Source organism: Neofelis nebulosa, chromosome 9 (genome assembly GCF_028018385.1).
Source record: "Neofelis nebulosa isolate mNeoNeb1 chromosome 9, mNeoNeb1.pri, whole genome shotgun sequence".
Classification (NCBI taxonomy): Eukaryota; Metazoa; Chordata; class Mammalia; order Carnivora; family Felidae; genus Neofelis; species Neofelis nebulosa.
Window position 1 is genome coordinate 7,925,221 of NC_080790.1, and position 21,518 is coordinate 7,946,738.

General features: G+C 45.0%; 1 protein-coding gene across 1 annotated transcript in view; it reads right to left on the bottom strand.

Moving 5' to 3' along the window:
- Positions 1-21,518, bottom strand: part of NOL10 (nucleolar protein 10) — an 88,333-nt gene that overhangs the window by 56,154 nt on the left and 10,661 nt on the right. The window contains exons 6-13 of the mRNA XM_058682529.1: positions 20,759-20,895; positions 19,984-20,049; positions 18,562-18,622; positions 15,243-15,328; positions 12,403-12,481; positions 10,576-10,725; positions 8,300-8,366; positions 1,335-1,387 (exon numbers count right to left, since the gene is read on the bottom strand). Coding sequence (XP_058538512.1) covers positions 1,335-1,387; positions 8,300-8,366; positions 10,576-10,725; positions 12,403-12,481; positions 15,243-15,328; positions 18,562-18,622; positions 19,984-20,049; positions 20,759-20,895 — 699 coding nt within the window. The remainder of the gene's footprint in view (positions 1-1,334; positions 1,388-8,299; positions 8,367-10,575; positions 10,726-12,402; positions 12,482-15,242; positions 15,329-18,561; positions 18,623-19,983; positions 20,050-20,758; positions 20,896-21,518) is intronic.

Below are 21,518 nucleotides of genomic sequence, written 5' to 3' on the forward strand. Positions count from 1 at the left end.
ACTTTCTCCCTGATGTCTGCACAGCGTTCCCTCCACTTCCAAGACCTCTCTCGCACTCTGCACCCCACCCTCTCCTTCCCGTGGACGTCACCATTCCCCAGGTCTCTCCTGGGAAGTCCGCCCCGCGGGCAGGTTTCTCAGTACCCTCTGTGCCCCCCGTCAGCTCCCAGCCCCAAGCTGGGTGATGCGTCTCCCCTCCCGAGCCCCAGAGCGCCCTCCTTCGTCCCGTTACGGCGTCCCTCACGCTGGACTGCCTCTCTTCATTCCCTGCCAAGGGACTGCTTGAGGGAGGGGACAGCGCTCCTCACACCGTGACACTGCCAGCGTCTAGATGGGGCCGGACGCACAGTTGATGCAATCGATGAATGTATTCCCTGACCACACGAAGACAAGGAAAGAGGGATAAACTGACAGGAAGACAGAAGCGGCGTCTGAGCGGCCAGGGAAAATGGAACGAAGGACAACTTAGACAAGTTTGCTGCTGGAATGGCCTGTTTCACTAACAACCAAGAGTACCTCAAAGTGCTTTCAACAACTTACCGGTTTCCTGAAACCACAAAAAGCTGACATCCACCAGAATACTTTTTTGGGGGAAATACATACACCGTTAAGCTATTTCAAAAGAACCACAGTAAATATGAAGAACGTTCCGAAATGGAGGCTGCCAGCAGTTACAGAATTCACGTCCCTAAAGTTTTGCTCTGGCACACTCCTCACCCCTCCCGTCCTCTCCCCAAATCTCAGAAACGGAGCTGTTCGTCGCCATAAAGTGATCGAGTGCCAGCTCTGTACTATGCTGTTTTCTGTGTAGGGGACCCTCTTCCCCGTCTCTTACTATAATCTGAAACATAAAGTTAGGGAAGCTTCCGTCATATGCAAGAGAAGAATTCTTTAAGGAAGAACAAAGGGCCAGGACTGGCTGTGTGCCAGCACCAAGCAGGTCCACCTGAGACAGGTTTCTTAGGTGTAACTTGTTTGTAAGAGAAATGACGCGACTTAAGAGCACCAGGCTGTTGGTTCAGAATCAGGCCTCCTGATCGCTAACACCTTAACGTTCAAGATTCCGAAATACTTGGAAACAAAATCCAAATGTAAATCTGAAGAACAAAGACTAACTCCTGTCTACTTTAATGGGATATTAAGCAGTTTCCCATAAAACGATGGTTAAGCATTCTTTTCCCGGCTCCAGGAAGCAAAGCGAAGCTACCCGTGAGCCCGCTGTGTTTAATTTACGCAGCCGCAGGCAGACCCGAAGGCCCTCAGTACACCCAGTTTAAAAATAAACTACCTTTGCTTGTCCTATTTTTACCGTAACTCCTATTTGTATTACTTACCGGAATGTAATAGATGCCCATCTTGGGGGTTTCATTGGCAGTAAGAAGCATTCCTAAAAATAAGCACAACGAGAAGGGTAAACAGGCGGGGAAAAGGAAGGTGCCCTTTTCTAGTTGTTTTACACTACGGACCGGTGCTCCAGGTGCCCAGAAGACGGTGTGTGGCGAAGAGCCGGACCCGGAAACCAGGCGGGTCATGGGCTTCCGTCCCCGGCCCTCCTAGATGGGGCACCTGAAGTACCGTGAAGTTCTTTACAACATCCCCATCTGCGAAACACTCCAGCCAAGTACACAAGCAGTTCCCACCGTCGGGTGCTCAGGCCTACGTAGAGCCTGCCATCATCCTCCGAGGGGTTTTCAGCTTTAAGTACAAGTTTTCAGATTTAAGTATATGGACAAAATGTAGTTCTGGTACACTATTTATGATAATAAACTGAAGAAATTAAGAACAAAGGCTTCTTTCTGTTAATCAGGAATCCAAGAACCAAGGCAAAGCATCTCCCACCAAACGCCACGGCAAAGTAGTTCCTAAGGTTTGCGTTAAACCTCACGTCTGAGTGGAAAACCAAGGGACTGACTTGAGCGGGTGCTGTGTGTGTGCAGCTACACCAGCAAAGACCTCTCCAGGGTCTCACAGCCCTTACTCTCCCCAATAATTCCGTCGTCGGGGACCCTAACGGCCTCAACTAACAGAGTGGTTAATCATTTAGTCTTCCCGGGATGCACGTTTTAAGAAAGCAGAGCTGACGGATGGGCAAACTTCCTGGCATTCAATGACGGCACCCCTGTTACCCCAGGACCCCGTCACTCTGTGGCACAGCACCAGGGTGCACATGTCCCAGGCTTTGTTCCCTGCCCTCTGCCACCTGCGGCCTCCTCCCCCCCGCAAGCCTCCCGAGGCGGCTCCAGTGCTCACGGCCCCTGTTCCAGAATGATGGCACTTTCAATGCAGCTGAAACCAGCCACCGTCCGGGGAGTTCTTTACAACCCGGTAAGTGCCTTCGCAGATACTATCTTGGTGCACATGCAAGACATCTCTGAAATAATAACAGCATCCTTATTTTACAGATCAGAAAAAAGTCCAGAGGGACTGAGTGCCCTTGTCACAAGCCAGAGAATTTTAGAGCCAAACCTCCTACGTCCTTTAGACACGGTGAAAGAAGTTGTTCTGGGGACTGAGGAATTACCACCAGAAAGAAGGTTCTTGCCAAACCTACTCCCTAAGCCTGGCTTCACTGGCTCGACTCTGAACACGGATCATTCAGCAGTGAGCATTCCACAAAGAAACACAATCACACCTACCCACCGAACCACAGAGAGGGCTCTAATCTAATTGCTCTAAAGAACCCAGACTGGACACAGCGGATCGTTTTCCACACGGAATACGATCTTTCTTGGCCGTATATGGACAACGATACCAGCTGACTTACCACCGAACTAAACCGGGGAAGGTCAGGACTAAAACCGATTATGAACGAGAGAAACAGGCAACCTCAACAAAGCCCAAGAACGAGAAGGAAAAAAAAAATCAAACTAGTGAAAGAAAGTTCAGCAGAAATTAAGATGATCATGGGCAAGAGAGGAGAACTTTATTTCCAGATTAACAGTGTGGCCTCACAAAATTAATTTGCTCAAGGTCACCACATAGCTAGGAAGGAGAGTAGCTGATATTCTACGGACTCCAAAGCCCGTGCCACTCAGGACTCTAAAACCACGGTAACAACTAAGATAAAATGAAAAGCCTTCTTGCGGGGTCAAATAATAAAAATTTCAGAAGTGCAAATATAAACACCATACAGCAACAGGAAAAATGTTAATATCACGTCAACTGGAAAGCAAAAGACAACTATACACACAGCATGAGGTCAATGATTGAAAACATACAAACATGAGATTAATACGAGAACTTCTCTCATGGAAATTGTAATGGTACTCGTGAAGAGACTGTGGGCTTATGAATTATTTTTCCTTTAAGTTTCCTTTGTAGTGACGCTTATTAAAATGACAATAGCGATTAAAAAATTTTTTTTAAACATTTATTCATTTTTGAGAGACAAAGACAGTGTGAGCGGGGGAGGGACAGAGAGGGAGGGAGACACAGAATCGGAAGCAGGCTCCAGGCTCCGAGCTGTCGGCAAGAGCCCGACGCGGGGCTCGAAGTCACAGACCGCGAGATCATACCCTGAGCTGACATCAGACATTTAACCGACTGTGCCACTTAAGCACCCCGACAGTAAAAATTTTAAAAGAGAAGGAAGAGCTCAATAGTGCCTAGACTCAAAAGAACACACATCCAGTCTGAAACAGCACTGTGGAGTGACGTATCCAGCGTCCTGTGTGGCCGAACAGGGCGGCCAAAGAGGATGGGATGGATCAGCAGCCCCCTCCCAGGAAGCGTGAACATTCGGATTCTCCTGTGCATGTGCTTCAGAGGCCAAAGGATTCACTGAAGCCCAGAGTTCCAAAACCAGATTGGATGCTCTGCCAGTGCTACTCACTCCACTCCCAGGGCCGCCCTGCAAACTGGCCCCCAGCCAGGCGCGGAGTGTAGAAGCGGCAAGGGAGAATTCAGAAAGCCGTGTAGTAACGCGACATTGCAGGGAGATCCCCACGTGTGCTCCTTTCCCTTGTAATGTCTTTTTACTACGTTTTACAAAAGTATCGGGTCTGAAACGGATTAGAAATTTAAAAACAAAGGAAAAACACAATCTCCGCCGTCAGAAACATCTGCACTGAAACGTACGGCAGCGGTCACTGCCTTGAACAGCTCAGAGCAGAGCATCTGTGAGAACAGAACTGTCGGGGAGGAAAGGCCAGGCCACTTCCTCCACGTGCTCAACCGCGGATGTGACTGTGGAGCTTGGGATTTTACCGTACGGGGCACCAAGGATGTTTCCACGTGGCTCGAGCTGCTCTTTCCCATGTCGGGAGAGGATACTTGCCACAGATGGGAAGGCGACTGCACACTGAACGGGGAAGGCCGTCTGCAGGGGCCCGGAAGGGGGCTGGGGAAACCACATTGGGTGCTCTACACGATCATTCAGCCTGAATTCAGTCTTTCTGAGTCGAAAGCCCATCTTCTTTTCTCTGTAGCAGTGATTCGAACCCAGCGATCCCGGGTCCCAGCGGCGGCGGGGCTCAGACACCCGTGAGCCCGACAGGCGCCGCACCACGCCGACGCGCCGTCACGGAGCCGACCTGCAGGGCAGGCGCCCGACGCAGAGACGCTGGAGTCGGCCGAGTGAGCAAGAGCAGGAACAAAACAGCAGCCAGGAAGGCGGAGCCATTTCTCAATATTCTGAGCAATCTTCGTATTAGAAAAACATTACAAAACAGTAACCGTGATTCGGCTCTAATTACTTCAAAATGAGTAAGTGAGAAGATAAAGAAAGAAGGACGTTTTAGCTTTTCTAAAATATGATTAAGCGCCTGATGATTAAGCATAAGGCATCAAGAGCGGCGTCAAAGGGAAGAGGAACAGAGCAGGGGAGAGCAGCACAGCGCGTGAATCACACCCACTCACACGCAACCCCCACGGCGGCCGAGGCCCTGGTCTCACTGTGCTTGCAAAGCTCAGGGAACCATTTGGCTACTTTTTGTGTTTGATTCGCTTCTTACAAGTTATTTGACAGTGAAGCTGTCCTTCTGTTCGAAACATCACTCTTACAATGTTTACCTCCCAGGAAAGTACATTTTGCAATGGGGAGACCCGGTGGTCACCTTAACCCAGGGACCACGCTGCCCCTCCCTGGCCCTGGATGTTTCTGGGAAGGGGTCTGACACAGGGGACCCAGCATTCCTCGTGGCCACAATATCTCACCTACGGTGCGTCACAGTCAGACTTAACTTCTATCTGAGAAAAAATACACGGGCTGGAGGCACAAGGTCAATGACATTATGACAACTAGCCACACGAATCCAGGGTGAGGGACATTCTATGCGACTACTGCCCTGATCTTGGAAAAATCAAAGAAAACAAAACCAAACAAAAAAAGGACAGGTGAGGGGACACGACTATTGCAAACTGAAAGAAACTAAAGATGGCCACAGTTCAGCTAACGCACAACCTTGATTATGGCCTGGTTCCAAACAAGGCTCTACAAACGGCATCTGGGGGACAACCGGGGAAACGCAGGAACGGACCGGAAGGAAGACAATACTGGAGACCGAGAGTCATTAGATGGGCTGGCGGCCCTCAGTCCCTCCGACGAGACGGACGCCGCACGCCCTCGGTGGGCTTCCATAGCTCCCTCGCGCCACAGCTGTGCCCTACACCGGGCCAGATCCCCAAGCCTGGGCCAGAGCCGTGCAACAGAAATAGCGTGCGAGGCTCACACGTGATTTCACATTTTGTACTAGACACATTTAAAAAAAAAAACTATTTCAAAAACAGGTAAAACATATTTTAATGTATGTTATTAACCCAGTATGCCCCAAACGTTTCCATTTCAATATGTAACTGACATAAAAAATTAAAGGTCTATTTCGCGTGACTTGTCTCCACGGTGTGTTCGGAACCTGGCGGGGGCAGTTTGCACTCAGAGCACCCCTCACTCAGTTCAGGTCGGTCACCCTGCCAGGTCTCAAGGGCCACACGCGGCCACACGTGACCACGCAGCTTCCGTCTCTCAGCACTAGCTGCCCTTCAAACTCTCACCGCCCCCCCAGGGGCGCCTGGGTGGCTCAGTCGGGTTAAGCGTCCGACTTTGGCTCAGGCCACCGTCTCACGCTTCGTGAGCTGAAGCCCCACGTCGGGCTCTCTGCTGTCAGCGCCGAGCCCGCCTCGGATCCTCTGTCTCCCTCTCTCTCTGCCCCTCCCGGGCTCTCTTGCTCTTCCAAAAATAATAAAATCAACATTTAAAAAAACAAATCCTCTCACCCCTTAACCCAGCCGCCCGCTCACCAGCCTCGTGCCAACCTCAGTGCCACCTGACTTCACTCCTCCTCGTGGGCAGCTCAGACCCGGTTTCGGACCGTCTGATACTCTCTGACAGGGACCCCGGCATCCTCCCTGCAATTTATTCCTGAACTCGTCCGCACTGGACGTCACCCCGCCACCGCAACAAGACCCTCTCCGTGACCACAGACACACAGCGCCTCATCCTTCTCGGGAGAGCAGCACGTAACTAGAAAGGGCATGGGCTCCAGAACCAGGAAAGGCTGGCTCTACCCGAGGCCCTGCCACAGCCAGCTGAGCCACCAACTCTGGCCCAATTACTCAACAGTTCTCACCTCCTAAGACGTGAGACAGACAAGAAAAAAGAAAAAAACATGTGTGCCACTAACTACACAGGGTTCTGGAAAGATTAAACGATGCGTGGTCATCACCGAGCCCGGAAGCGCGGGAGCATTAAGAACTTGTTCTCTCCTTCCCGCCTCCACCTCAGTCGCCCTCAAGCTGGCCGAGCAGGGACCACTGGATCGCTTGTGCCTTAGCTTCTGTTCTACTTCGAAATCGGTCACTGCTTTTACTGCCATTCTGTCCGTTCCTGATCAGTTTCTCAGCTGGCACCTCCTTCTCCTCAATCCCTGCTGAAGTGGACTCGGGTCCTGCCGTGTACACTTTCCCATGGTGATCTCACGCACTCCCGCCTCTGAAAGACGCTCTGTTTACAGGCCTCCACGCTTTGCAACCGCAGACCTGCTTCTCTTGAGACGGCACTTTCTACGTGCACCTGACTCGGCTCCCGCTGCAAGGTGGTGGGGCAGGGCAGGGCCTCACGAGCACCTGGGAAACACGCTTCTGGGCCCTCCGCCCGGATACTCTCAGTACGTCTGGGACTGGGCCAAGGAACCTGTCCTTTTTAAAAAGCTCCCTGGGTGATACTGACAGCGGCCAGGTTTGAGACCCTCTGCCAGACACCGTCACTGTCCCACCGCCTCCTAATATTCAAATGTTCAAAAAAGAAAACAATCTCCCTAAACCTGCTCTGTCTCCTATGTTCTCAATCAGCTCAGAGCATCCCCTCCTACTAACTTTGGTTCAAAACCAATGTAACTTTTAGAGGACAGACAGCACAATCTGAACAGGTCCTGACTACAGACCGAGCCCAGATCATTCAGCACATCATTCCCGGACCTCCTCCACCTTGGTTCCCAGGAGGGCCACCAGGGCTCTGGCACGTAAGGCTCCATCGCTTTCCCAAACGAGCCCCACGAATGGGACCCTATCGCATCTGCCACAGCCTGTCCTTCTTGCCGTTCTCACGCTGCTCCCTCACAGGGATGTGCCTCATCTCGCCGCCCCACCTACCAAATCTCACTCACCACTCCAAACACACCTGAACAAACATCTCCTCTGGCATCTCCCCTCCCCAGTTGCTCTGGCTGAACCCTCCTCTAACACGCTGGCGAAGTGCTGTTCGTACACACGTGACAGGTCTCTCCTGCTCTGCCTTGTATCCGTCTATCAAAATGGGCTGTGTGTGTCTGTCCTCAGAACGCAACACTGCTTGAGAGTGGGAACTATTCCCATTTTCTTTCCTGCCCCCAAATTCTTCACCAGTTTGTCTCAAATGTATTGTAAAATCTTGAAATCCACGATGTAATCCGCAAAACAGTATACAATACAGAAGATACCAAAACCCTGGCTTCATGAGCCTCGTGGGTTGTCGGGCAATCGCAGCCTTCTTCAAACCTCTAACCTCAATTTCCACACGCTATTACTAATCACATAAAAGGGTGAAGAGCACACTAAAATAGCATCTCACCTGCCACCTTCCTATATATTGTTACCAGTTTCTACTAATAGCTAGGCTGGCTACGGGCTGAGTCACTGAGAGTGCCATTTTCTGAATCATCCACACCACTTCCTGCTCTTGATTCTTCCAGTAAATACAATATCCAAGAACAGTCCTGACCAAGCCAAACCCCGTCTTAACAAATGAAATGAAATGCGTTTAAAACCCAATAAAGCACAACTCAGATTTATCTCACTGAATGACCCATCACTACATACCGCATACCTGAGTTGGGATAGAGGCAGACATCATTAATGTCATGTTCTGGTTCCAAGGAAGTAAATATTTTTCCCTAAAAGAACAGGCAAAAAGGAATTATTGAAACAGTCAAAGGAAGACAACTTTTGGCAATGCTGAGTAAAGAAAATAAACTGGAGGTATGACATAGCCACGTGGTTATGTGTAAATGGTACTGTGTAAAGAAATAAAATCACCTGATTGAAAGTAAAGAATTCAAACTATGGTAGAGAGCTCATTTTATCAATTTATCAAATGCTTTCACTTTAGAAACAAAGAAACTGAGGCGAATGGGGGAAAAGCGACTTAACCAAGGAAATAAATACAGTTTCGCAGATAATGTTTTCACAGCGGCAATGGGTAAAGTTTAAGATAAAGTTGTGCATCAACTCAGAAAAACTCTCATAATCTGGAGTTAAACTCGTTGAACTCGTAATCCCCAGTTAAAGTCGTACTCAAAGAAACCAAAGACTGGGAGGGAGTCAACACGCAGGACGAAGACACTTTCTGCCATCTGTACACCATAAGGCCTTGAGGAGGATCAAGGAAGACAATGTGTATAAATAACTTACAAAATGAAATCCTGTAAATATGCAATGAGTTACTTATATAGGAAAGACTACCACACTTCTATTTCAATGGGAGAGAGGGGAGGAATGTGCTAGATTTTAAATTAAGAGAGGGAAAGTAAAAGAAACAAAAGAGAGGAGAAGATGGGGATGGGAAAAGGTGATGAGAAAGATAAATAAGGAAAAGCAAGTCAAGCAAAACCAAGTAATCTGGGTGTTGGTCAAGAGGGCGTATTTAGTCATAACAACAACGCCAAAATAAAACTTATTGCAGCAACGACGGCAGGAGAATTTCAAGCCCCGGTGTTGAAAATGTCTGCCAGCTCTCACGTTTATTAACTCGCTACCAGAGGCCCCCAGGGCAAAGGAGAGGGGACAGTTAAGGCACGGGGAGGACGGCTCCCGCATGCTCGGTGAAAAGCTGCAGCCAAATTCTAATTCGGGACAGAGCTAGGAACGGTCAATACTCTGCGAGTTAGCCAAATGAAGAGTGGACACAGAAGTTACGCTCCAAGCGGCCAGAAACCCCAGGGCGTAGCTGAGGGGTGATGAGGTCGCGTCACGGGCCGCTGTGTCGGGCACACGTGGGCCCCCGGGACAGGCCGGGCCTGTCCTCTGGCGCTAACGCTGCGGCCTCTGGACCCTGCACCCTCTTCACCTCAAAAACGAGTTAAAAAAATTAAAGGGAAGTAACGCTTTTTGACTCAAGACACGAAAGTTTGTAACTGATTAAATGCAAAGAGCTCTTAAAAGCAACTGCTATACTGAATACATTTTCTCCCAGTTTGCAGACGAACTAACCTTTCACTCGTTTCTCCAAAGTTTTTTTTTTTTTTTATTTTTTTATTTTTTTTTTTTTCAACGTTTTTTATTTATTTTTGGGACAGAGAGAGACAGAGCATGAACGGGGGAGGGGCAGAGAGAGAGGGAGACACAGAATCGGAAACAGGCTCCAGGCTCCGAGCCATCGGCCCAGAGCCCGACGCGGGGCTCGAACTCACGGACCGCGAGATCGTGACCTGGCTGAAGTCGGACGCTTAACCGACTGCGCCACCCAGGCGCCCCCAAAGTTTTAAAATGAAAGACGAAAAGCACAAGGCAGACGAAAACCAGAAATAGGGGCTTTTGTTACTTTTGCTTTTTCACTGATACTTGGAACTGAGGGGAAAGAACAACAGATAGTTTTAAGAAAATACTGCTTTTTAAAAAAAACACTCTGAGGAATTACTGTGAAGGGGTCATCTCCAAAAGCCAATTCTTTTGAGATTGGTTTTAAGAGGCATGAAACTGAAATACATAATAACACTGACATGGAAAGATAATTAGTTGCTCATAAAAACTTTCCCAAGGCTGTGAGAGAGCCTCAGGATCTAGGAGGTTCTCATGGGGCGATGTTTTTAAAACGTGATTTACGCTACCCAAGCAAACACGGTTTTAAACGTGATTTACGAACCCAAGCAAAAGGCATGCCGGTTCTAGCAAACCGGGAAAACTTCGTAGCAGGAAGAAGGCAGTCTGGACTACTTTATCTCAGTGGGAACATTAGCTCTGCTGAAGTACCTGTCTCCCGGCTAAGTTCCCAAACAGGGACTCGGCATCTTTCTCAAGAGCCCACGGAACTCAAAACGGGCAACAGAAAGAAAAAAATCTTCAGGAAAATACACTAAGAAGTTATGTCAACAAAAAAGTACATACTGAGTTCTTGTTCCACATTTTGACGATTCGTGAGTCTGCAGACAAAATCAAATCTAATGAATCCTGGAAATGAAGTGACTTAATGGGCAGCCCGTACTGGTGATCCTTAACCAGCAATGGCTTATCTGATCGAAGATCATATAATAAAACCTAAAAAAAAAAGAAAACAGGTTATTTCTGTTTCAACAAATTAAACATATTTATCTTAAAAAGCAACTTTGAAAACTTTGAATAATGGCTACCATTTGTTTCACTACCTTTTTATGAGCACAGTGAACACTTACTCAGGGCACAAAGATTTTATTTTTTTAAATTTTTTTAATGTTTATTTATTTTTGAGAGAGACAGAGCACGAGCAGGGGAGGAGCAGTGAGAGAGGGAGACACAGAATCCGAAACAGACTCCAGGCTCTGAGCTGTCAGCACAGAGCCCGATGCGGGGCTCGAACTCACAAACCGTGAGATCATGACCTGAGCCGAAGCCGGACGCTCAACCGACTGAGCCACCCAGGCGCCCCAAAGGGCACAAGGATTTTAAAGTCAGACAGCAAAAATACTCTAGAAAAATCTCTTAAATTCACCTGTACAGTACACGGTTTTTTTGTTCAATTTTTTTTAATGTTTATTCATCCTTGAGAGAGAGACAGAGCACAAGCAGGGGAGGGGCAGAGAGAGAATGGGGGGGGCGGGGGGGCCACAGAATCCCAAACAGGCTCCAGGCTCCGAGCTGTCAGCCCAGAGCCCGACGTGGGGCTCGAACACACGAACCGTGAGATCATGACCTGAGCCGAAGTCGGACACCCAACCGACTGAGCCACCCAGCTGCCCAAAGTACACGGTTTTATTTAACTGGAAAGTAAGTTTCTGGCACACTAAGATTGAGAACTACTGAGCTATATTAAGAAAGGAACAAAAAGGAAAATTCATACGAATTTGTGCCATTTGTGAACCAAACCAAATATGTATGCAGTGGGCCTACTAAGTACCAAGCACTGTCGCAGCAACTGACAGAAATAAGAATAAAAGGCTTAATGAAGATGATCCTGGCAGATCTGCGACAGATGGGGGTGGCAAGGTTAGGACTGTTGGGGGGGGGGGGAGGGGAGGGGAGGGGAGGGGAGTGGGTGGGCAGGTCTCTTCTGAGCCTTGTCACTAGAGGCAAGAGGGCTGGGGAAGCTAGCTGCCAGTCCCTGGTGACAGATCCTCTGTAGACCCTGATGACAGAGGTGAACTCCACTGGAAGCAGGGTCCAGACCTGCTCTGGAGAACAAACTTACAAGTGTGTGAATTCTGCCCTCCGGAGCCGCTCAATCCACTCCTGTCAGACTAGCTCTGCTAAGGTATGTTACTGCCTGGGATGTGGTCAGTGGGGCTCGGTGAGAAAAAAGGTTCCTTGTACAAATAAGTTTTGGAAATACTTGTTAAACACATTTCTTGTCTAGGGGGATCTCAGAGCCTTCAATACATACTGAAAAGCACTGTGAGCCTCCAAGAGCAGGAGTCTGGCAGAATTTCAGATTCTGTAGACCACAGAATTCTGTTCCACACACTCTGGAAAATGTCGTTCTGAACCACAGTCAAGAGAATGCCTGAGGCATACCTACACGGTACCTCCAGCTCGACAGCCCCTCAGACCCACCATGAAGGCCAGAATCAGAATTTCTCAAGGTACTAAAATAGAGGATTCTGGAGAACCCACTCCACTCTGGCCAAAACAAGAATGCCTCATTTCCTGTTCCCACAGCGAACAGATAATATTTCCCAGAATACATACATGTCTCTGAGATACTAACGTGAAGTATGAAGTTCTCAATTTAAACATGTTTACCTGCCCGGTAGATGTTCCAACTGCCATGGTCAGGGCTCCATTAAATTTCAAAGCAGAGATTGTTGGTAAACTGTTTATCCTGAAAGGCAAAATATTCATGCTCCATATATATATGGTCAAACTTTCCAAGTAAAAAGTCGTTATTAATCTGCAATTCTCTTTTTTGGAAGTTTTTATTTACTTATTGAGAGAGAGAAAGAGCAGGGGAAGGGCAGAGAGAAACGGGGACAGAGGATCTGAAGTGGGCTCCATGCAGACAGCAGAGAGCCCAATGCAGGCCTCAAATTCATGAACCGGGAGGTCATGACCTGAGCTGAAGCTGGATGCTTAACCAACTGGGCCACACAGATGCCCCTATTAATCTTCAATTTTAAAGGGGAAATCACACTTCTATCCTTATGTTTAAAAAAAATCATTGCATCAGGGGGCGCCTGGGTGGCTCAGTCGGTTGAGCGTCCAACTTCGGTCAGGTCATGATCTCACAGCATGAGTTCAAGCCTCCCATAGGGCCCTGTCCTGACAGCTCAGAGCCTGGAGCCTGCTTCAGATTCTGTGTCTTCCTCTCTGACCTTCCCCTGTTCATGCTCTCTCTCTGTCTCAAAAATAAACAAACATTAAAAAAAAAAAAAAAAAAATGCCCCACCAAGGGCAAACGAAGCCACTAAAAACTATTTGTGAATCAATATTCTATTTAAAAAAAAAAGAATACTTCTAAAGACCACAGGAGAGATTATCTTTTCATATCCCTTCTTTAAATTTTCTATGTTCACATCTATTACAGTCACAAATTTAAAGCAAAAACAACCTTAAGACATAGTCATAATACAAAGAACGCTGGCCTGTTTCCTCAAATGACTTTTCTAAGAAGAAATCGTCGATGACAGAGCTTATAAATAGAAACCAAATCTCTCCATTTTAATTCAAAGACAAGTTAATGTTTATGAGTAAGAGAAAATTAACTTTTCTGCTTCCTAGGGAGTGGGTAAATAGCTTTCTCTTACAACTGACTCCCTACTTTCTAAAAATAAGCAGGTATTGGATTCGTTTTCTTTCATACCAATATAATGAAATGTTGAGAAGCATTTTTGTTGGTTCCTTCCATTGACAAATAGAGCTTCACAGTAATTCAGTAACCTGTGTGTTAACGTTTAGAGATTTTCTGTATGTGTGTTATATTTCACAACAAAAATGTCTGATTCTAAGAAAAAAATGCATATAAAATGAGTGAATTTTCCACTTTAAAATTCTTTACTATACTCCATATTGTGATCAGTGAAGTTGTTCATTAGTATTACTTTAATAAAACTCAGCAAGAGGGCAAAAATTTCCTATACTCCCTTTAAGTGTCATGATTAACAGATGAAAAAAAAAATCAACTTATTCTTTACTTATATCAGGAAAAATATACATTAGAAAAAGACGTCTTTCCAGATCAGTGATTCTTTTTTTTTTTTTTTTTTTTTTTTTTTTTTTTTTTTTTTTTTTTTTTTTTTTTCAACGTTTTTTATTTATTTTTGGGACAGAGAGAGACAGAGCATGAACGGGGGAGGGGCAGAGAGAGAGAGGGAGACAGAATCGGAAACAGGCTCCAGGCTCCGAGCCATCAGCTCAGAGCCTGACGCGGGGCTCAAACCCACGGACCGCGAGATCGTGACCTGGCTGAAGTCGGACGCTTAACCGACTGCGCCACCCAGGCGCCCCTAGATCAGTGATTCTTAACTTTTCTCCAAGTCAAGCTTTACATAAGCTGATTTTTCAAAAGACGGAACTATACAGGGTTGCCTGGGTGGCTCACTTAAACGTCTGACTTCTGCTCAGGTCGTGATCTCACAGGTTCATGAGTTCAAGCCCCATGTCGGGCTCTGTGCTGACAGCTCAGAGCCTGGAGCCTGCTTTGGATTCTGTGTCTCCCTCTCTCTGCCCCTCCCCATACTTTCTCTCTCTCTCTCAAAAAGTAAATAAATAAACATAAAAAAAATTTTTTAAAAGATACAACTATATAAATTCTTCTCTCCCCCAGAAAAACGCAAATGACACAAAAATCAGCAGTAATTTAGAGGGTCCATGTTCTCTCTGTACCCCACTCATCAAACACCCCACCTCCCACATGATACAGCTACAGACAGGTAAATGTTTGACCAGCTGAAATGAATAAACGCTAATAAAGTTACATTACTGCAAATATCAAGAGCCCAGAGAAAGGAAGTTCCTGAACCGATTATAGCAAATAATCCCATGTTAAGAATCTGACCAAGAGAGTGTAAGACTGCATACTAATGTGAGCTCAGAAAAATGTCTGAAAACATGTACCAAACAGTAACCTCCCTGGTGAGTGAAGGACAGGGGGCTTGCAGTTCTTACTTAATTCAGGCATTTAGAAGTTTTTAGTGCCCAAGTGTGTTACTTTTCTGATTGTTATAAATGTAGCAAATGGCAAACAGGAACAAGAAAATCTCAGAAACACTTGCCTCTCTCCAAGGTAGAACTCAAAGTACATCTTTCCTTTTCACTTACTGACAGGAGTGGCGACCTCCCGGTTCTATCACTAGACCCTAAAGAACTGGAAATACAAATTCCTCCAGTGCATCAATTTTAATACAATTCCACAGCAACTAACAAAAAAGACATTCTATGTAGCACCTGAGAAAGGAATTCTGTCTGGCTTTCCCACTTAGTGAACTTTTCCAAGAGAAGGATTTTTACCTAAAATAGTCACAAAACTACAACCTTAGACATAAGTCTGAAGAATTTCATCCTTTACTGATTTTAACGTGGTATTGACACATGCGTTTAAATCAGAAGCAAATGGATATTTAAAAAGTACGTTAATTCCCACTCACTCTGAATCTGCCGTGACGCTGCTCAGTGCACAGTCTAGCAGACCGACTCTACTGCGAGTTCTTGGGTCCCAGCACTCCACACGACCCTCAACACACAAAAAGTGTTAATTTTACACAAGAGCTACCAGCAAGTATTTTTAGACAAACACCAAAAAAGGCCTTATTAACACAGTCTCATGGGAGATAAGAATTTAACTTTTTACCTTAATACCCTTTTAAATACTGTCAAAGGTTTTATGATAAGCTGAGTTTGTTTTAGAATTGAAAGAAAGAAAGAAAGAAAGAAAGAAAGAAAGAAAGAAAGAAAGAAAGAAAGAAGAAAAAAAAAGAAAGAAAAAAACAGAAAGAAAGAAAGAAAAAGAAAATGGAGGATTGGTTAAGAAAAGAAGTCCAAAATGCAATGCATGATCCCTGTCTGGACCTTGGTTCGCTTGGGAGGGTGGATGCGGGAGGAGCTGTAAAAGACACTTTGGTATATAACTGGGGATATCTGAATACTGTATCAGCGTTAAGTATTTAATATGTAACATTATTGTATCAATTTAAATTTCTTAGGGATGATAACAGCAATATGATTTATAGGAGAGAGTCCTTGGGTTTTGTTTTAAATGTTTATTTTTGAGAGAGAGAGAGAGAGAGTGCACACGTGAGAAGGGGAGGGTCAGAGAGAGAGGGAGACAGAGGATCTGAAGCAGGCTCTGTGCTGGGGCTCAAGCCCACAAACTATGAGACCATGACCTGAGCCGAAACCAAGAATTGGACGCTTATCCAACGGAGCCACCCAGGAGCTCCAAAGCCCCTGCTTTTTAAGAAAAACATTTCAGAAGTATTTAGGGCTAAAATATCATAATGTCTGCAACTGGTTTCCAAATGGCTCAAAAAACGTATTTCGTATAATACACATGCACGTTTTTATAGCAAAAGAAAGCAAATGTGCAAAATGTATATAAGTGATTAGTGAACTATGTTTTCAACTTTGCAGAAAGTGAAGTTTACAGATTTTCAGATTTTTTTTAAAAATAAAAAGCAAAAAATTAAGCAAATAGAGCAAATAAAGCAAAACATGCGAAAAACCAAATGAGAACTGCAACCAACAGAGTAAGGGAACAAGTGGCATAACCCATTTAAGAATATACTACGTGATCACTGAAAAGAATGACTTAGATGTGGCATGTACTAGAAATACGTCCACAATCTGTCAGGTAAAAAAAAAGTTTACTTAAAGAAAATAGTATGGGGGGCACCTGGGTGGCTCAATCAGTTACGCATCCAACTCTTGACTTCAGCTCAGGTCATGATCTCAGGGTCATGGGATTGAGGCCCCCCATCTTGGAGCCTGGTTAAGAGTCTCTCCCTCGGTCTCATAAAAAAAAAAAAAAAAAAAAAAAGGTATGATCCCACTGTCTTTTTTAAAAAAATGACTGTACTAACACAGAAAACCCTGAGAGGACACACAACGAATCATTAACAGTGTTTAGGGAGTGTAAGGAAACAGGATTGGGGTGGGCAGAAAGGGAGCTACACTTCTCCCTTTTTACTCTTCTGTATTTATTCAATTTTGTGATGATAAAAAAAATAAAGATTTTTTAAAAAACTGTTTACTATAACAACCACCCTAAAAAGGTAAGACCTCAAACATCCTTAAAAGGCTTGACCTCGTGAGTCATTTAGTGTTATTACAAATGTGTCTGTCACAAAGATAAATAAAGGAAATCTTAGAAATCATGCAGCAAGCAATTCCAAGTGGTCTGGTCTTCATGCCTTCTCAAAATAAGTTAACAGACTTTATGGACAGAAAAAAGAAAAACCACATTTCAAAAACAAAAAAACAGGTATGCAGATAAATTCCAGAGTAAATACAAACTCTTTTTTTTTTTTTTTAAACCATTAACGGCTCTGTGTGACCTAAATTTGAATATTTGTTGCTAAAGCCCGCACTCTTACCTACTCCAAAAAGCACAAAACGCAAGCCCTTATTCTTTGATTCTGACAGTAAGTAATAACACCTGTCACAGACAAAATAAAAATCCAACATGGAATATCCAACTTCATGTAAAAGTGACTGTGAAAGTCTGGTCTGACTATGCATACCAAATGTCAAGCCCCCCGGTAATCGGTAATCCAGGAATTTCAGGAACCCCGCCTTCAGGCAAGAGCGGGTCCAGTCTCCCCTCAGGGACAGGCTTAACAAACAGCTGGTGAGGGAGTAGCCTGCTCTGGTGGATACCTTCTCTTACAGGGCAAGTATCGTAAGGAGTAAACTGGTCTGTAAGGACTCTATTTAAAAACTACTTTTCCAGGGGCGCCTGGGTGGCTCAGTCAGTTAAGCGTCCGACTTCGGCTCCGGTCATGATCTCACGGTCCGTGAGTTCGAGCCCCGCGTCGTGCTCTGTGCCGACGGCTCAGAGCCTGGAGCCTGCTTCGGATTCTGTGTCTCCCTCTCTCTCTGCCCTGTCCCAACTCGTGCTCTGTCTCTCGCTCTCTAAACATTAAAAAAAAATTTTTTTAAAGCAAATCTAGGAAAATTCTTGACAAGCATGAAGAACATGGATTCAAAAGCACTGCAGTTTAAAAGGAAAATGTTGTGTATTTCCTGAATGCTCCTACGCAGGATACACAAATGGGATCACAATCCCATTCGCCTCTACAGCGTAGGGTGCTTCCGCATGGCGCATCTCACGGGGTTCTCACCAGCACCTCTACGAAGCTGGCAAGGTGGTGTTACCTCCAGTTCTTCGATGAGGAAACTAAGCCTCAGGGCACTTAATTCTGTTGTAAAACTAGTAAGTATCAGAGAGCTGGGACTCCGGGACAGAGTGCCTCCAGTTAAGAAAAAGGCTGGCTGTCGCACAGCCGCTGGTCCCGTGGAGCTGGTGATGCTCGTCTAGCTCCTGATGATCAATGTCAAAGCCAGACGAGATGCACGAAGGGGCAGTCTGCAGCAACAGAAACACCGTGGAGCGGTACCAATGTTCCGTACAAGCAGCAACCAGTAGCCTGTGGCTCCATTGGCACCCTGCTGAGAACAAGTAACTCGGTCTTTTTTTTTTGTTTCCGGTGTTTATTCATTGAGAGAGAGGGAGAGGGAGGAGCAGTGAGAGAGGAAGACGGAGGCTCCAAGGTGGGCTCTACACTGACAGCAGTGAGCCCTGTACGGGGCTCGGACTCATGAACCACTGAGATCATGACCTGGGCTGAAGTCGGATGCTGAACTGACTGGGCCCCCAGGCTCCACAAGCAACTCTGTCTTTGAGTAAAACTCCACTCGTCATCAAATGTGAAACAGATATTTAAAAAAATAAAGGCAACATATGCTTACCTCTATTGTTCCTGTGGCAAACAAGCCATGCACTGAGTTTATGTCACACACATTATTCTCCCTAAAACAGGAAAGCAACGATGGAAAGCTTTATTATTTATTTTAGGCGGAAGGGATACTCGGTGAACTTTCTACATAAACAGCCCGGTCTTGTACAGAAAGAAAACATGCAAGTTCTTCCTCACTCACCTGCGCGTGAAAAAACACCAGAAATGAAGCACACTCAATCTGCCAGGCAGATGAGACAGGAGAGGAATTCCCTCTGAAATACTATCTCCCACCATGAGAATCAAGGCTCATTCGACTTTCTCCATGTTTTCTCCCCCGGCAGAAAGAACACAGGCAACCACTAAGCCAGTCCTGAGACCAGACTAGCTTGGGCCGGGGAGACTCATCGAGGCTTCCTTTTCTTTTTCTTTAAAACGGATACTTCACCCACCTCTTGCGGTTGTGTGAGGGTTACATGAAAAAATTTACAAAACGTGCAGCGCAGCATCCAGACAAGACACTCGACAAATAAGTAATAGCTATCATAAACAGGGAAGTGTGCGGCGAAAGAGCAGGTAACTTTTTATTATTCAACAACACATCATGAAGCTACTCTAGTTTTGTTTTTTGTTTTTTTTTAACGAAAATAAGAGCGCTGCAAGCCAATGTGAAAAAATTAGCCAGAGTCCACCTAGTCTCTGTCACCACATGTCCTTCCAACCTTTAGAAACCTTTTCAAAGCGATAAGGAAAACCCAACAAGTTCTTTATACACTTGGAGGAGAAGTAATCTAGCTTCTACCCCTTACTAGCTATGTGACCGTGGCCTTATCCTCTCTGCGCCTGAGCGGTCCTGTCTATAATAGTACCTACCGTAAAACTGTTATAAGTTTAAAATGAGCTAATACATATAAAATGCTCAATAATATCTGGCACAGAGTATTTTCACTATTATCACTCTTTCTGTTACTCAATATTGTGATTATGACAAATGTATTCTTAAGGATTTCTGTTTGAACAAGACAAAAATGTAGACTATAACGTACGATCAAAGGAAAACTTGAAAAAACCGAAAACGTCTGCCAGCAAAAACACAAAAAATAAAATTTTAAACATGAAACTCCAAGTTAATTCAAAATGTCTCCACGAGAGATTAATATCACAGAACAAAATCATGAGAATTTAAAGAACACTGCAAAAAACAATAAACCGGACTTCTTAGTGAGTTATAAAAATTTTCTAGTATGCCAAAAAAATTAAAAGTTTAAAGAAACCACCAGGTCTTCTGGTGAATTTTATGTTCAAGACAAATTGAAACTCTTTTTAACCAAGTTGCCCAGAGCTCTGCTTAAATGCAACAAGCTATCTGGTAACTTGAGCGTCTGGCTCCCCCTCCTGGCCGAGAGAAACACCCGGATTCTGACAAGACACTCACGCAGCATCGGTCTGTAGAGGGTTCAAGTACCGTCCTTGTTCTAAATTTAATCTATAAACTTCAGAGCTGCAAAGTAATGAATAAAGTTAGAAATCTGGTAAATGGCAATGAACTTTGCTTCAAGTAAATATAAATTTTAGAAACCTATATATGCATACATACAAACATATATACATTTCTGGCTTACAAGGCATTACTTCTCTCCAAAAACACCAAAATGTATCTTAAGCCTAAAAAATAATCACCTTATTTGTGAGTCTGTTCATGTATAAAAGTGATTTAAACAACTCACGTGACAAGGAAATATGATGAACTTATTAAGAAGAATATTATTTAAAAATAACACAGAGAATCCAAGATCCAAAATGGATCTACAGGTATATATAAGACTAGAAGAAATACAATAAAACACTAGTAAGGTGACATGATTATGGGGTTTTTTTATTCATACTTTTGAAAATATTCCCCCAATTTTCTAAAATGATTTATCATTTTTATCATCATATGGAAGGTGGTATTTAAAAATGAGGTTTCGAAATGCCACGCGATGGGGTTCCGCAGGCGACTTCACCACCACTAAGACCGCTGTTAGGCACCCATGTTGCTCTAGATTCAGAGCACGCCGCTAATAAAAGTCAATTTCTAAATGAGCAGTTACTTTGGAACTATACCCTCTGAGGGACCACGTCTTATCCCTCTCTTGATTCCTCTCCTCGATTTTAAGAACAGAAGTTGGAGGTGGAAAGGAGAAAACAAAGGTGATCAGCCCCAATACCTCGCGCCAACAAAGTACAAGTCACAGGACGGATAGTGGTAGGAGAAATCTCTCCCGAACTTTGGTATTCTGGTTTTGTAGTAAAAACCCGATTGTGAGTGAAATTCGATGTATCTATCGTTATGTAAAAAAACAATCTGAAAACGAAAGAAGAACATCAGTTTGCTGAGGTTTCTAGGAAAAGCATTTATTTCATCATCACTAGAAGTGACAAAGCAGGAGAAGCTGTGATCTCTCCCACCCGCTCTGTGTGCACAAGTCCATGGTGACCAAGGACCGGGACTAAGAATCAAACCTCTGCCCTGCCTCCTTAATGCCTTCTTGCACCCCAGGAAAGCTTTTCTTGCCCTGTGGGAGAGACTGAAAACAAATGCCCTTCGTGCACCTGGCCCCAGCACTTTAGAGCACAGAGCAACGTTTGGCAACTTCAGAGAGTAATCTCTTACTTTCCTGAAGAACACAGTTTAATAATCTCACAATTACCACTCAGGGTTTGATAAACTCCCTGTATCGACCTAATGTTAATATATTACAAAGGCATCTTAGAAACGGCAGATGGTATTTAGAAGCAAATCCATCAATATCTAGGGAAAAATACACTATAAAATGGCATGTCCCCGAACACATGATTAATGACCACCACAGGCAAAAGAATCAACTGGGCTCCAGTCTCCGAACTGAGGACAATACATAAAGCCACGTCAGCTCAGAAAATTCAATTTTCCTTCCAGATGCCATCTGACGTCACTAAACTTTTATT